Source organism: Conger conger, chromosome 8 (genome assembly GCF_963514075.1).
Source record: "Conger conger chromosome 8, fConCon1.1, whole genome shotgun sequence".
NCBI classification, from domain to species: domain Eukaryota; kingdom Metazoa; phylum Chordata; class Actinopteri; order Anguilliformes; family Congridae; genus Conger; species Conger conger.
This window is the reverse complement of record NC_083767.1, coordinates 30,598,564-30,616,254: the sequence shown is the minus strand read 5'-3', so window position 1 is coordinate 30,616,254 and position 17,691 is coordinate 30,598,564. Positions and strand designations below refer to the sequence as shown.

The following is a 17,691-nucleotide window of genomic DNA, read 5'->3' as shown; positions in this document are numbered from 1 at the left end:
TACGAAAAACGTAGCGTAGGCTTTGGGAAACGCAGCCCAGTTCACTTTTTTCCATCAGTAGCGCTATGTGTGTTTCAAGTCAGGATCACTCTGAACAACATGGCGTAACTTCCACAGCGAACTTGTAAGCGAAACACTTGACCAACCGAAAGTTTTCGTAGGACATTCACATAATAGTCAGGTTAGCAGCTTTTTAAAAGCACTGTCTTGATGGAAGCGTATGGGGAACGGAATAAGGTACACGTGCGCAGAAGAGTTTTTTTTGTTTTTTTTGCAAAACACCGTAGCCAACGCTCCACAGGCCGCTCGCTACTTACTTCTCCACAGGCTGCACAAGTTACTTTCAATCCACTGCGGGGGTTATTATCATAGGACCAGAAAGAACCATCAAAATATATATATCTTGATGATTCAAAGCCGTGTCCGTTACAGACGAGGCGGATTCACAGGTTATACGTCAGGTTTTCCGAGTACTTCCGCAAAGGATGCGCTGATGTTTCCTTGCTCAAAGGAATGATTGGGAGTTACTAACTTCTACTTCTAGCTCCAAGAAGGAACATTTAACTGGTTGGAATTGCCTTTAAGATGACAGGCCTTTAAGGGTCAGGGTCAGAAGCAAGTAAAAGAAAAGAGAATAAAAATAAGTAAATATATTGGAATGAACCCGCAGAGTGGGGATTTAGATTCTCAATTTCTGAGACCTGCTGAGTTCTTTATACACTGAACCAAAGCTAATGATGTGAAATTATATTTATATGGAGAACAGCTAATGAGGGCAGATGTGACTACATACAGTGGCTTCAGACCCCTTCCTTTTTTGTGCAAATTATTGTGTTGTAGATTTACAACTAAAATCTACACTCAATAACCCGTAGTGACAAGGTGAAAACCTGTTTTCAGACATTTTTGCCAATTTATCAAAAATCAAAAACTGAAATCTCACGAAAGTGCTTCCCTGCTTAACCCCTCCCACCCTCTCCAGTACTATTGACGCTCTCTGGTTGGACCGTACCGTAGCCTAGTTCGGTATCTTCCTATCCTCTAAAATCTTTGCTTTTGGTTCCCTGACGTTTTTTCTGTGGGACGGAAACTCATTCGGCGCGTGTTCGTCACTTCGTCATCGTGGTTTGATTGTTCTCTGGAACACATATAGCTAACTTACATGTAACTTATGTAATTTACAGCGGCTATTTACGTCCGTAAACGGTGGGGCATCTACATATTTCGCATATTTTGCTATCATTGTGTAAACTTCTGTCTGTATTTTCTGATCATATAGCTAAATGATTAATTTATTTGTTGGACGTTTCTATCCATTTATTCTAGCTAGTTAGGTTGTAGTCAGCGAGGTTACTACTGGCTAATTTAGCGAACGTTACAGAGCTTATTTGTCTAGGTATCTCGCTTAAGCGTAATACCGCGTTTTGGTGTAATTTTGGTTGTATTGTAATGTTACTTCCTAGCTAACGCCACAGAGCGTCAGAAGAATCATTATATGTTAGCTGTCATGCCTGGTTGTTTTGTTTACTATTAGTGCCTTTGTTGTAACTTAAGTGGCATGGAGCTAATACACTAGAATAAATTATTAATATTTGCATGCATTGTGGCTGATTATAACAGAGACTACTACTTGTTCAGTTTGCTGCCCAGTGTTACCTAAGCCAGTGGTTCTCAAACTCGGTCCTGGAGTACCCCTGTGTATGCTCATTTTCGTTTCAACCACAATTGCAGTCCAAGAATTTGAATACAAGCGGTTCTTTTTTTTCCTAATTAGCTATGTGCTTTTCATGTTTAGAGGGATTGCTTGCCCTCTTAAACCACATTGTCATGTGTGTTCATATTGTGCCAACGTGCTTTATTGCAAACAATACAAAGAAGATAGCATAACCAGTGGTAAATTATTTCCAACTGATCAAATTAAAGACTTCGCTGAATTAGTAGGCTCCTAATTGGTCCTAAGTGTGGGCCCAGTATTTCAAAAGTGGTTTGGATACAATTTCAGTAATCGCATATGAATGGAATCTCTAAATTGGGTATTTCAAAACTAGAAACTGAGCTCCCGTGCCCGGTTGCATAAAACACCTTAAGGGTTGGTTTCCCCTCAGCAATTACCTGAGGGTGTTGCATATACACCCTTAGACGTTTTTCTTGGGTAAGGGAAACAGTTAAGTTCTTTGCTGCAGTGGTTTACGTTTTAATGTAGCAAAATTCGACCGTAGCCATGGATGCGCCATCTCATCGGTTACGATCACGTACTGTAGGCTATACAATCAGATTAGGTTTTAACCCCTAACCTACGGTAGCCTTGCTATAACTTGTTTTATTTTGCGAACATGGAAAATACGGAAAACAACCAACCAAAATAAACCAAATTGGACTGATGAGAGGAAGTGTATACTGTTGTAGGAATAGGCTACGTGAAAATAAAAACCAACAGCGACCAAAAACAGAACGTGGCCGATAGCCGAATAGCCGATTAGATTAACGCTAGAAATATAGCCGTGAAGACAGTTCAGGAGGTCGTTGAAATATACGAGAAAAATCTGTGAAAAATCTTTGCTAAATAGCTACCCATAGACAACTGAGTGAGAGTCATTTAAGAAGTAAATATGAAATAAATGAGTATGCCTAGTATAATCACTCTCTTCTGTAGACCTAGCACTGCTTTGAAAACTTTAGCAAAAAACCGCAATTAAAAGTTATATATTAAAAGTAATATACACGGTACGGTGATCGAGTTTGCGATCTCGTAAATAGATTGACGTGCAAATCTATATTCAAGAATGAACTTTTTCAATGGCTCCAATGGTCTAGATTCTGTAATCCTGATCTTGTGATATGTGGATCAGAATGATCCTATCTGAAAATTATTAGGAAAAACCAGAATAAAACCAATAAAAATGGATTTCAAAATCCATATTATTCTTATAGAGATTAAACGTTTTGAAGTCACCAAAATGAATCATCCTGAAGTTAATGAAGTCAAATGCAAAGCAATTGATAACATGGTAAACCTGCATTGTGTTGATACATTTAAGGAAAAAATCAACTACCTAATTAACCTCAGCCTTTAATTTGCCTTGTTTTATGCAGTTGTTTGCAAGATAGTTTTTATGAAATAGGCTACATATTTAGGGCAACCAATGTGGAATAAATTTTTGTCATGACATTGCAAATCTCTTACTGACAAAATATGGTTTATGGTAAATTCTTAATGTGAAAAGTACCAAATTAAGAAAAATGAAGAACAGAAACCAGGGCAAAATGTTGATTTAGACTAAACAAAATCCTGTTGCAAAGCGTGTGTGGACTGACATAGTCCTGTTTGCCATATAAATTGTCTTACAGAACTAAAAAATCAGTGACACTGTTTAATCAGCACCTAGGTTTCTTATAATCGTGGTAATGTTATTGTAAATTGATTATTATATATTCATATAGTTTAGACCAGCAGACATATCCCTGGACAACACAAGACAGGCTTTTAGCTGAGTCTGACGATCTGTAAGTCTGTGCGTCTGACTAGGATTAGTAATCAGATATATAGTAGACTACAACTGCCATATGCCACAATGTTATACTGTCGTTTGTCGCAGAGATTATTGACGGGGTGGAGTGTAAACGGGAATGTTCATCAGCCGTTGTTCATCAAAGAGATTCTTGACCATCACAGTGGTTTGCCACTGACATTAACGTGGGTACCAGCAATTGCATTTTGGCACAAAGCAAATATTTGGTGGGCAATGCTGTCCCACCCTTCCCAAATCTGGTCCAGCTGGTCCTTTGATTAAGTTATATTTGGTTTTGTATTTTAAATGAAAAAAAAAAAAAAATCAATTTGCGCAATGACTTGATTGTGTTATTTTCTGAAAAGAATCCAATCTAAATTGTGATATTATTGCTGATTTTACAAACTTATATTTCAAAACCCCTTGCCAACACTATGAGCCTACAAGCAATATCAGTCTTTAATGTCTGGTGATGTAATGGGGCTTATGATGTCTTGCTGATGTTGATGTTACATTGCTGTCTAGAAGTGCCTGTTATTGGTGTTCCATTGCTATGCAGGTGATGGCAGCCGATGGCCCTGAGAAGGCAGGGGAGGAAGGAGCGGGTGGGGTGGGGAGTTTGGGCAGCGGTGGGGTGCGGTTTGAGCTGGGGAAGGAGACAGAGCTGCGCTTCGAGGTGGAGACTGGAGAAAGGGCACAGCTGGAGCTGTTGTCGGGGATGGCCGAGGTCTTTGGCTCTGAGCTCAACCGCAACAAGAAGTACACCTTTGGACCTGGGTCAAAGATCGCCGTCTTCACCTGGCAGGGTTGCAGCGTGTCTCTGACCGGGAAGACTGAGGTCTGGCCAGTGGATCTGATGCAATGTTGATATCACACAAAATCCAATCGCCATTTTCTTGTTTGTCCCATAATTCAGTAAAGGAATAAAGATGGTTCCAGACCCTATGTGATTAAGGGGGGTAAAAGTAAAACCGGAACAAGAAGAGGGTTTTGATTCACAGAATGAAATTATTCTGAAAAAAGAAAAAATCTAAGAGGAGACAATACAGTTTACAAAAATTTCATCATTTTATAATTACATTTTTAGAGATACAAAATCTTAGTTTGATACCGTTGGATATATAAAAGGTGCACCCAGTTACCGCTGTTTACAGTACAAGTGAGTGTTACAGTACTCTGTCAGGACAGGCTATTACCTACAGCATGGTTTTCTCCCTCTGACTCTCTCCAGGTGGCGTACGTTTCTCGGGATACACCTATGCTTCTGTACCTAAACACACATGCCGCTCTGGAGCAGATGAGGCAGCAGGCAGAGAGAGACAACGAGAGAGGACCTAGGGTGAGTGTGTCTGTGCATTAATGTGCCCAATCAATGATATCTTGCTGATGTGATATGTGGAGATGTCCTTTGTTAGAAACAAGACATATAGACTCAGCTGAAGAATACCATGCATTGTTATATACAGTGCGGTGCAAAAATTTGGGCACCCCTGGCTTAAATGTCTATTCCAATGAATCTGTATGGAGTCGAAAGCAAACCTGAACTCTAAATGGTACATTTCTGCAAATTTTACTGTACTAACTGAATTTTTTTACTGTTTTTAAATGATAATAAAAGAAAAGGGTCCTGTGCAAAAGTTGGGAACCCTTTTGGATTATTCTTTGTTGGACAAGATGATTACTAAGGCCCAGACTCAGGCGAGTTACTCGTTAGGGCTTCAATGAGTCAGCTGAGTATAATTCTAGGGCTTTTTATTCTGTAACTCCATGCCTTCTAAAGTATCCAACAGTGGCGGTTCTGTGTGGTGTTAACAACAGTGGGTTCCACTAAACCAGGGCTACTCAATTTTACTCAGCTCAGCGGTCACACAGATACAGCTATGTCAACGGGCCGCAACCCCAATTTTTTGGTCAGAAAAACTATTTTGGTGTCCTTATTTCAAGCCACATAAATATCAAATAATTAAATGATGAAATAAGTAGGCTTTGTTCTCTGAAAATGTCTTAATAAATCCGCTATACTTAATGCAACGCTTGAGTCTGCATTTTCTCCACTAATCGTCTCAGGTCTGGATGGTATGCAGACGTTGCTGCACGTAGACAATCGCTGATGTCCTTGTCACTGGCAGTTGCGCTGCTTTGACTTGATTATTGTCATTGATAAAAAGGCACTTTCGTACACATAGGTTGACGAAACAGGTCAAGGGTGATGGTGCAGTGGGATTCATCGGGTACATAATGCATCCAGAAATCCACCATGGGTTCATCCTTTCTGATTACGTATTGTTCAAAACACAATTGTTCTTTAATTTGATCGGCTCCTCATCAAATCTTTCCTTTGAAACACCAAAGCTCTCTGAGTTCTGTGAAACATCCTTCACCTCAGCATTGTACGGATTCTCCAGCATGTGACTCACTGGCATTACCACCTTCAGGTCAGTTAAACGACTAGCAAACCCTCTGGTAAGCTCGTCAAGATTTGCAGTGCTATTAGCTGGTTGAAAGGAGACGCTGCACAGCTGGGAGTGTAGGTTTGGAAAGTGCATAAAATCGTTGTCATCAAGCTGGTGTTGAGAAAGGGAGAGCTTCTCTGCAAAGTGCTTGGTTATGTCTGCCAGAAAAGCCACATCTAGTGCAAATTTTTCACCATTGACATAATCCAGATAGGCCTGCTTTCTCTGTATAATGAAGTCTCGAATCACAGACAGCAAGTCCATAAACCTTTGCAGTACAATGCCTCTGCTCAACCATCGGACCGGCGTGCAGCATCAGATCTTTATACTGAGTCTTGTTTTCCTCAACTAATACGCGGAATTGTCTGTGTTTCAGCGTGTGACTTCTGATGTAGTTTACTACCCATCGTTGTTTTCAGTTCACCACCCTTAAACTTGCAACATAGCTGTTCCTGATGAAGAATACAGAGATAGGCAAAGAACTGTGTCGTCTTTTCTCAGTTACATGACGAGGCCCTCTCTCCTTCCCAACTATTGATGGCGCACCATCGGTGATAATTGGCAACAATTTTGCCTAATCAATCTCTCTTCTAGGTCCATGAGTGACATCCTCTCCTCTTGTCTGACCTTTCAGAGGCAGAAGTGTCCGACATGTCGGTTAACTCATCTATGCTGAAGCTAAAACGCTCTGTCTTCTTCAGTTCATTGATCAATTTCACAAACAAATGATCAGAAATGTTTTCCACACGCCTGGTATGATCTTTGTTTTTAAAATCAGCAAAAACTCACTGCAGTCCAGAACATTTCTTAATCAGCACCCCTTCAGTGTAAGGCCTCCTCGCTACATTTCATGCTATTTCGTATGATGCCTCAGTGACCCTGTCACTTTCCTTACAACTAAATAGCAACATAGTTTGCTGGCCATGAAAACTTTCAATGAGAGTGCAAACGTCTTAAATTACTCCCAGATGGATATGTAATAATGCAGTCACCATGATAGTTCCTGCCCGAACAATGCCCCGTTTGGGTACTGCTATTGCTCCCTGGCAAAGAAGCCACACTGGTTTGTTATTTACCTCAACAAAGGCGAATTCTTCCTCCCATTTTTTTGAAATACTCTGTGTTTGACATTTTGCCATGACTTGAGAGTATGCTAGGCTAGACTTCCTGCACAGTTAGTGGTTGTTTTGTCTTCGTTGACCCCACGCTTGCTAAATAAGCACAGTATATACGATTATCCTCTTGCGGTCATAAGAATTTAGTTTAGAAATGGTTTGTGTTGAAATGAGAAAATAATATTTTTATTGGCCGTTGCTATTACAATAATAATTCAACCAAGGGCTGCAATAATATTAACCTTATGCCGCATGCCCATGCCCGAGTAGTGTGGCTCTAAACAGTTGTCCAAGGATTTCAGAATGAAGAGGTTTAATTTCCACCAAGAAAGAGAAGGCTACAAAAAAACTCTTAATGTTTCCAACTACCTATTTCTACTGTAAGAAACATTATTAGAAAATGAAAGACAAATGGAACAGTTGAAGCCAAGGCAAGGTCTGGAAGACCAAGAAAGATTTCAGATAGAATGGCCTGGTGAGAAATGCTCAGAAGAACTCACACATCACTGCAAAAGAGCTGCAAAAAACAGTAGCAGACACAGGTCTAGCTGTTCGTAGGACAACAATACAATGTACTTTAAACAACAAAGACCTGCATGGCAAGAGTTGCCAGAAAGAAGCCTTTCCTGCAACCTCAACACAGAATTAAGTCTGAAGTATGCACAAGAAAACATTGAGAAGCCTGAAACCTTTTGGAACAATGTGCTTTGGACTGACAAAACCAAAATGGAACTTTTTGGCCACCACCAAAGAAGGTATGTTTGGAGAAACAAGGGCGAATGCCTTTATTGTGCAAGTGAATGGACGATTGCATTCCACCAAATATAAAGAAATTCTTCAGGCTAAAGTTCGAAGGTCAGTCCGGACAGTTAAAGAGAGGTTGCGTATTCCAGCTAGATAATGATCCAAAGCATCCCTCAAAATCAACCATTAAGTACCTCCAGGAAAGTTGGATGAAGGTCCTGGAATGGCCACCACAGTCCCCAGGTTAGAATATTATTGTATAATCTGTGGAGCGATCTCGAACATGCCGTACATGCAAGTAGGCCGAAAGAGCTCCAAAGTACTAACTGACAGGGTTCCCAAACTTTTGCACAGGGCCTTTTATTTATTTTTATTTTTTATTGTAAACATCTTTAATAAAAAAATAAAAAAAAATAGAATAAAATGGGAAATGTGTCATTTAGAGATCAGGTTTGCTTCTGTTCACTTGCTTCTGCTAATTGTTAAAGGCTTTTTGACCAGGGGTGCCCAAATTTTTGCATACCTCTGTATATATATTTTAAAGTGAGTGAAATGAAGAGAAGGAAAGGGGAACTGGTAAGCCTCGGCTGAGGTCTCAACCGATTAAATCTGCTGGAAGCCACAGCTGTAGTGTAGTAGCCGGCTCTTTTAGGTGACACTGCTTACATTTCTGAAGAGCCAACTTTGTTTGTTTTCTTTGTATCTTTTTAGATAAACACAGTAAAAAGTTAGACACGATCATATGACATATGACAAGATATTTGTCTCCTTTGTGCAGTGTGCGCTGTGCGGGTAGTGTGAGTGTCTGATTGCATTGCTCTTTATAATGATGTAGCCTACATGGTCTTGAATCGACTGAATAAACTGCATTGGAGTGTGTTGTTATTTGGTAGCCTATATGTTCTCATCTCTTATGACTGTACGATAGCAAAACATTGATTAATTTGCCAGTGCACACATTTTCATTCAAAATAGAGATGTATGACAACCTATTATGTTGCACAGATCAACGTATTTATCCATATGATGTGCAATTATTTAATAGACACATTATTTAGGCTAATGAATATGCCTATTGTTATTGAATATTAGTCTTGCCATATCCTAATTTTTAGCCTCCAAATTGACAATATTGACATATTTTCACACAGTGAGCACTTTATTAGGTATTTGTTAGACGTATTCTGTCGTCATCTACTGCTGTAGCCTATCCACTTAGTTATGATGCATTGTCTATCCATAGATGTTCTTCTGCATACCACTGTTGTAATGTGTGGTTATTTGCATTACTGTCACCTTCCTGTCAGCTTTGACTACTCTGGCTATTCTCCTGGCTAGGTCTCTCATTAACAAGACGCTTTTGCCTGCAGAACTGCCGCTCACTGGATTTTATTTATTTATTTATTTATTCATTTTTGCACCATTCTTTGAAAACTCTAAAGGCTCGTGTGTGTGAAAATCCCAGGAGATCAGCAGTTTCTGAGATACTGAAACCACCCTGTCTGCCATCAACAATGATTCCACAGATCACATTTTGTCCTCGTTCTGATGTTTACATTAACTGAAGCTCCTGACTCTGAAATACCCTCAAATTAATGCACCGCCTCAACCTCACTGTCATTGTATTCCTTCAAACTCAAAGTACTGGAGGACAGAACCAAAATAACAAAAAATGTGTCACTGTCCAATGGATTATGGTGCTCACTGTATGTTTGTGTGTGTGCTTAGGTGGATCTTTGAACAGGCAAACTAGGCAGCTGCCAACTACTGGCAAAATCAAGAGACCCTTTTTGACAATCTAGCTCAATGCTTTCGAGAGGAAAACAAAAACATGGAAGAGGCAGAAAAAAAAAGCGTAATGTCTAAAATAGCCTGTCACTGAATGAACATGAGGCATCCTTACTTAAATAACTAAGCATAAGTTCTCATTATGGGGTGATGCCAGCAGCTCGTCATTGCTGCGAAAATACATTCCTCTCGAGGAAAGTAACTGAACAATAGCCACTATACATCTCTGAATGTTGCGCCAATAAATCCTACTTGATTCTGCTTGCTGTACCCTACAAAACGTGATTAAATTTTCACATTTGTATTTCCAAAGGATGATAGAATTGCATCTCCATGATCAACTGAATTGTCTTGTTCGTGTAGGCGATTAGGGCAGTTTTTCCTTTCATTAAATCTGCGGTAGTCAATGCACTTTCTCTTTTAGAAAACAATTAGCACCATTCCAGCCATTCGCTCAACATTTTGTTTTTTTTTTGTGTTTTTTTTCAAGTAGTGGTCCCTGGTTAAATTTCAGCGGACATCTCAATACTTCCTGACTGAATGCAAGCAAAACAGAACTTTTTGGTCCTTAGTCCATTGCGTCAGGCAGTGGAGGTCTCATGTTCGGTCAGTGACAGATTATTTTCGGTGACTTTACTTTTTACTAAATATGAAATGATGGTTAAAAATGTGTGTTCTTTTCTCTCTGGTAGGCTATTTTGTTTGACAGTGACACTGTTTACAATGGCTGAAAATATGATCAAGTGCGGGAGCATTAAATGGGGTTAAATGGGAGGAGGGCCCGGAAACCTTATCATCTGGCTATTTAATCCGGCCGTGTGCGTGCGTGCGTGCGTGCGTGTTGTGCATGTGCATGTAGTTGCTGTATCTTCCTGTTTTCCAGGTGATGGTAGTGGGGCCTACAGATGTGGGGAAGTCAACAGTGTGCCGGCTGCTCCTGAACTATGCTGTACGGCTGGGCAGGAGACCCACCCTGGTGGAGCTGGATGTTGGGCAAAGCGGAGTACGTTTTTCAGTGGACTGGGACACGTTTGGAGGCTAGACTGGGGTTTGTTTAGTGGTGGGGTGTAGCAGGGCATGTTTGAGGGTGGACAGGGGTAAGTTAGGCAGCAGAGCTGGGTAAATTTCAGGGCAGGTTTGGGGTTGAACTGTGGTTTGATTGTGGGCTAGAGCGGGATATGATTGGGGGCAGAGTTGGGAATATCTTTTGTACAGTGCATACACTAAGCAAGCCCAAGATTATTAATTCCACCCAGGAAAAACACCCAAGTGTTGAGGAAATATTTCTGTTGCTGTTCCTCCTTGTCCCTTTTAGGTGGGTGAAGTTGTTTGCAGCAGTGATGTTGAAAAAGCACTCGAGTCAATAGTTGTTTGAACTACAAATCTTTAGTTTAAAATAAAACAGATTAATCCGGGGAATCTGTGTGCTCTGTGCAAGAAGCTTCAAGAGACCAGATAATTCCAAAGTAACAGTAGGAAATGTCCTAGCCTTTATGCAATATAGCTAACCAATCATCTGTTATACAAACATCACGTTGTCTCTCTTAACCTGCCTTAATATTTTCTGTCACTCTGTGACAGCTGAGTTGTCTTAAGCCCCCATCTCTGGAATGTCAACCAAACAAAAACATTTCCCTTGTGAAGACGCACGCTACTAGGCCCGCAATCAGAAACCAGCGTCATGGCCTTTTAAACACCTGATTAAATTAGTTTCTTGTACTTTGTGTACTCTTGTACACAATGAGCTCTTGTACAGCTCAATATGTTTGAACAGACACACAGTTTTAATAAAAGCATTTAAATCAAACTTCATAATCCTGAAAATGTAATAAAAATCTGTTTTGTTTGGATTAAAAAGATTAGTGAAAGGTTGGGAGCCGCGGTGGCGCAACAGGCTAACAGACTCGCGGTTGCAGTTCGCTGCAGTTGCACACTGGGGACCGGGGTTCGATTCTCGGTCCTGCCAAAAAAGCCAAGTTTGGCTGGCTCACGTGGAGCAGCAATAATTGGCTCGCTGCTCCAGAGGGAGGGACTTGGCAGGGTTAGTAGATCGCCGCACAAAAACAAGCACCTCGGGCGCCTCGGAATCACGGTTACAGCTTGGGAGGCGAGACGGCTTGAAGAAGGTGTGTCGCTCTCCCGTTGGCCGCCAAGGGACGGGGTGTGGGCGGTGTATCTAATACTGGCTCTAATTGAATCAGACGGGGTCCAATTGGCTACCAAATTGGGAGAAAAAGGGGAAAAAATCGGATAAAAATTATTAAAAAAAAAAAAAAAAAAGATTAGTGAAAGGTTTAGCATTTCCTTCTGAATTTAGTTTTTCCGCTCTTCTACAAAGCGTTGTACAGCTTCTCACCCAAGTAGAACATGTCCTACTTTTAAACGGACTAGTGCCTTTTCCACAAAGCAGGTTTCCATGAGATACGGTTGTAATAGAAATTGATATTTTTGGGAGCGAGGCGCCATTGAAAATGAACAGTGAAAAGTTAACTTCTGTTAGCCAGTGACTCTATAATGTAAGACATGATGCGACTGCAAGCCACACGACATACGGAACATACCATTATACATTGCCAGAGCCATATAGAGCCAAAATGACAGAACGACAAATTAGCGTGACATCATAACAGTAAAGAATTTACTTCTGGGTGGATAACGGCTCTACTGCCTACTGACGTTGAGGAATGTGAATAGCAGGCAGTGTTTTCCGTGTCATTTAACCAAGGTACGAACACGTAAAGTCAATGTTGCAATACAAAAATAATTTGTGAAAAAAGTACAAAATTGTTTTATTTATATGATTTATACGATGTGCCTACTAAACACACAGGGATAAATCTTAAGATGATTTGCTCCGTGGTACACCCATCTATTCTCTCTTTCGCTCTTCCCACTTGCAGCTGTTCTCTCTGGCATTTCTCTCTGGGCGTCTTTGAAAAAGATAAATGTGTTCTCGGTGGACCTCTGGTTAAATAAATGCAGTATGGCACTGAATTTATTTACATACGACAAACCACTGATGTTGTACATTGTTCATTCTTATGAATTTTCTCATTTTAATTGACTTAGACCGACATTTGAACAAACAGGGAGCCAAGGTGCACAAACAGTGCCATGCATCACACACAACTAGTTATCACGTGCGGTTCTAGTACACACTGTTCAGACTAATTCACACTAAAATTTGGTAGTCACCATTTTTCAGATAGTAACTTTGGATGTAGAATGCAGCTGTCGCCCTGTTTCACAACTAAACTGTGAACCTAATCACATTAAGTACTCTGATGGGAAGTGACAACCGTATCTAGCTGCAGTGTGAAAGTAGCCAATATCTGCTGAACTGTGGTTGTAGCTGATTGACACGCTGTTATGATTGTTTGACACACTGTTGTTACAGGTATCCGTTCCTGGGACAGTGTCGGCACTGTGCATCGAGCGTCCTGCAGACGTAGAGGAGGGCTTCTCGGTTCAGGCCCCCCTGGTGTACCACTTTGGCTCCACCACCCCCGGAACCAACATCAAACTCTACAACAAGGTTAGAACAACACCAGAACCAATATCAAACCATACAACATGGTTTGATAGATAGATAACTTTATTCATCCCCCGCATCACCACATACACAAAAACAGACATTACATTCCCAATACAACAACACTAAAAATCTTTATCTCTGATGACTATCAAGTGGAAGCTGCCGTGAATCACTTAAAAGTGTTTATTAAAAGAATTGACTGCTGCTGGAACAAAAGATCCTCTGAGACGCTCAGTAGAACAGCTAGGCATCACCAATCACTCACTGAATTAACTTCTGAGATCATTAAAATCTCCATATAGTGGGTGGCCTTCATAAAACAGGATTGTCGGAGCCGCGGTGGCACAACAGGCTTGCGGTTGCAGTTCGCTGCAGTTGCACACCGGGGACCGGGGTTCGATTCCGGGTCCAGCATAATTGGACTTGGCAGAGTTAGTAGGTCGCCACACAATAAAGCACCTCAGGCGCCTCGGAATCATGGTCACGAGCATGAGACGAGACGGCTTGAACAAGGCGTGCCGCTCTCCTTCAGGCCGCTGAGGGACGAGGTGTGGGCGGTGTACCTTACACTAACTAATTGGACCAGACGGGGTACAATTGGCTACCAAATTGGGAGAAAAATGGAAAAATCCAAAATAAAAGAAAGAAAATCAAAAACTGGATTGTCTGAAGCTTGGCCCTTGTTCTCTTCTTATGAGTGACCTGAAGTGAATCTGGGGACATGCTGATCACAGAGGCAGCCTTTTTAAACAGCTCATTTATACTGTTTTTATCTTCCACTGTGATATGAAAGAATCTTAGCTTCCTCGCAAAGAATAACCTTGAATGTGCCTTCTTCAATAAAACATCAGTGTTCTTTTTCCAGTTTAATTTATTGTTCAGGTGGACACCAAGATATTTGCATTCGTTCACCCTTAATAAACACTGGGGAGAACTCTTTCTTTCTCCTGAAGTTAGTAATGAAATCCTTTGCCTTGCCAACATTCAAATGACATGTTTTTAAATCACAGCAGCTAACAAATGATTCAGCCTCACTTTTGTAGGCCGGGTCATTGATTAAATTAATTAGATTAAGTAGGCCCACTGGGTGGGTGACAAGACAAGACAATTGGCTATGCCAATAGTCAGCTGTATAAAGTGTGAATTAAAAGGGGGATAAAACTGTACCATGTGGAGCCCCAGTCATTGTTAAAATAGTATCAAACACTTTGTCATCTGACAAATTGAGAAAATGGCTCAAGCAATAGTTGAGTTGTGCAATTCAAAAGTCATCAATTTGTTTTCTAAAATATGAGGTTGAATTGTGTTAAAAGCACTAGAAATACCGAAAAACATCCTAACAGAACTGGCAGTTGTTTCAAAATGACTGTAGATCTTGTCCAGCATAAATAGCAATGAGTCATCAGCTCCCATACCCTTCCTGTATGTAAATTGCAGAGGATCCTTGAAAAGCAGAAACCTCTCTACTCTGGTAACCCAAGACAACCCTTTTAAAACATTTCATAATGTATGACATCAGGGCAATTGACCTAAGATTAGTGAGACCACGCACTTAAGGTTTTTTAGGTATGGGAACAAGGCAGTGTTTTCCACATTACTGGAATTTTAGAAGAAGAAAGAGACAGAAAATATTGAGTGGAGGATTGAGCACAACTGATTGCGGCTTTATTAGCCTTAAGACGCCTTCGCTGTTGATGGACTTCAGCAACACTAATTACAATAGGTGGAATACAGTACTCTGGACTACTCCTGTACCAGAGATGAAAGGATGCTCTCATGAGCAGCAGAAAAATCTACTTCATCAAGCCTTGCATGGAACTGGTTAGCCTCATTTGGTTTTAACCCAGAACCAAGAAAACTGGAATCACTAGTTCCATATCCAGTAATAGATTTCATGCCATTCCATGAGCTCCTTGCATTGCTTAGACAGCTGCCACTCAACCCTTTCTTTATATTTTCTCTTTTCCTGCTTATTTATGACTTTCTTTTAACTTTGTCGCCACTAACAAATGCAGCTTTAATGGAATTACAGATTCAACACACATATTAATATAACTGGTAACTATCAGATATGCTGTCCAGATTATCTAAACAGTCCAATCAGTGAAATCACAGCAGCCTCTTAGGGCATCACAGGCTTCTTCCAACCACACCTGCACAGTTTTAGTTGTAATCTGCTGCCTCCAACCACAGGAGAATATCTGGATATTTAAGATATCTAATTGTCTGATTGTCCAGGAGGGGGAAGAGACCTCCATATAAAACTGTCCTTAATGTTCATATAAAATAAATCAATAGTTTTATCGCTCTTGGTGGCACAGGATACCATTCGCTTGAACGAAGGTAGGGAAGCAGAGAGAGAGCAGTGATTCAAATCCCCTTTAAAAATAACCAGTGCATCTGGTGAAGAGCGTAGAAAGTCATGCGTGACTCAATATTGTCCCTGTGGCTTGTTTCCCATCTGCTGATAGAGGATTGTAGACCACTTAGACAATTACGTGAGAGAACCGTTCATTTACACACACCTCCACCTTGTTTTTTTTACCAACCCTAGCAGGGTCTCCATCCATTCTGTGCAGTGAAAAACCTTCCAGTGGAGAACCACACCAGAACCAATGTCAAACAGTACAACAAGGTTAGAACCACCCCAGAACCAATTTCTAACTCTACAACGTGGTTAGAACCACACCTGAAACATAAAACTCAACAGGTTTAGGCCCACAACATCAAAACCAACTTAAAGTTATATAACAAGGTTACAAATATCTCTTTCTCTCTCTTTTGTGTTATTTATGACTATTTCTCATGTTTTGTTTTGCACAGGTTGTTTTGGTTCAAGAACTACAGGAGCTGCATGATGATATGATACAAGCCATTATTAAAAATTTAAAAACCAAACAAAATAAATACTAAAATTCTCTCTCCCCCCATATCTCCACCCCAGCTGACGTCATGCCTGGCGGATGTGTTCTCCCAGCGTTGCGAAGTGAACCGTAGGGCCAGTGTGGGCGGTTGCATTATTAACACGTGCGGCTGGGTGAAGAGTTCTGGATACCAGGCTCTGGTGCACTGCGCTTCTGCCTTCGAGGTGGATGTGGTTCTGGTTCTGGATCAGGAGCGGCTTTACAACGAACTGAAGCGTGACCTGCCGCACTTTGTCCGAGTGGTGCTGCTGCCCAAGTCCGGCGGTGTGGTGGAGCGCTCCAAGACCTGTCGCCGTGACACACGTGACGAGAAGATACGCGAGTACTTCTACGGCTTCCGCGGAGCCTCTTTCTACCCCCACGCCTTTGACGTGCGCTTCTCGGACGTGCGCATCTATAAGATCGGGGCGCCCTCCATCCCAGACTCCTGCCTGCCGCTGGGCATGTCCCAGGATGACACGCAGCTGAAGCTGGTTCCTGTGACCCCAGGGCGGGACCTGACGCACCACGTGCTAAGCGTGAGCTGTGCAGAGGACGAGGGCGGGGAGGGGGGTGGGACCAGCCGCAGAGGGGTGCTTGAGAGTCCTGTGTGCGGCTTCATCGTAGTGACAGCCGTGGACACGCAGGCCCAGGTGATGACTGTGCTGTCCCCCGCTCCCAGGCCCCTCCCCCGCCACACCCTTCTCATCATGGATATCCGCTTCATCGACCTCAAATGAAAAATGGATGGCTTGCTCTGCCTTTCCCTGCTTTCCTTCACCACCCTCTCCATCCAAACTCACATCTACCCTTTAGCTCTCTGCTAAATAAAGTGCTCCCTCTGGTATTCCTGTCTCTCCATCCATCTTGCTGATCCTCGCATAAAGATAATTATTTCTCCCTCCTGCATTAATTTCCCTCATTCTTTCCTTCAGTTATCCCTCTGCCATACCCCGAACATATCTTATCCTGTAACTTAACCATGCTTTTCCTTTCTTCATGTGCATGTGTTCTCAAGAATTTGTCATTAAAAGTTTACATTTTATAAATTTGTGAAATTTTTTTTTTTTTAAGTAAATATAATTGAAAGTACACAAATGAATACATAAAATATTAATTGTATGTGTATTAATAAAAAAATGTTTTAAGTGAAATGTTTGCATTTGTTGAAAGCCTCAAAAGCCCTAATGCTAACATCAGCCTGCTCTCCATCAAGGTGTCTCAGCACAGATCTCTTCCTGCTGACTGCTATAGCCATGTATATGTATTTTGTCTACTGTACGTCAAACAACATGTGCTCACCACTGGACGGATTGTTTAACATTCATACCTCTCAAAGAATTCATAATCTTAGCGTAGTGCTCTATTGGCAATGTTGCATATTAAAGTTAGGGCCAATATACTTATTTTGCACTTTTCTAAAGCATGCTTTATTTTCAACATGCCCATTTGTCCTATTTGGGACCACTTATCTTCTATCAGTCTTTCAACATAGCTTGTCCATAAAGTGTGTCAGTAGGTTGCATACTACTTTTAATTAGAGCTTTTGGAGAGATTTTTGACCATTCCTCCATGTAGAACTAATCAGAATCATTGATATCCTTGGACCCCCCTCAGTTCGGACCACAGGTTTTTGATGGGATA

The 17,691-nt window shown here is 41.3% G+C and overlaps 1 protein-coding gene across 4 annotated transcripts; it reads left to right on the top strand.

Moving 5' to 3' along the window:
• The first annotated feature begins 1,069 nt into the window (after positions 1-1,069).
• On the top strand, positions 1,070-17,201 carry clp1 (cleavage factor polyribonucleotide kinase subunit 1). Of its 4 annotated transcripts, XM_061251877.1 has the most exons (7): positions 1,070-1,206; positions 4,069-4,347; positions 4,741-4,848; positions 10,493-10,612; positions 13,007-13,144; positions 15,699-15,779; positions 16,089-17,201. In XM_061251877.1, the coding sequence occupies exons 2-7, from the start codon at positions 4,072-4,074 to the stop codon at positions 16,785-16,787; spliced, it is 1,422 nt and encodes a 473-aa protein (XP_061107861.1). In that variant the 5' UTR covers positions 1,070-1,206; positions 4,069-4,071; the 3' UTR covers positions 16,788-17,201. The 4 variants fall into 4 exon arrangements, with proteins under 4 accessions (XP_061107861.1, XP_061107860.1, XP_061107859.1 ...); XM_061251876.1 differs by lacking the exon at positions 1,070-1,206 and having other exon boundaries at positions 2,834-4,347; positions 15,702-15,779; XM_061251875.1 differs by lacking the exon at positions 1,070-1,206 and having other exon boundaries at positions 2,834-4,347.
• The last annotated feature ends 490 nt before the right edge of the window (positions 17,202-17,691 follow it).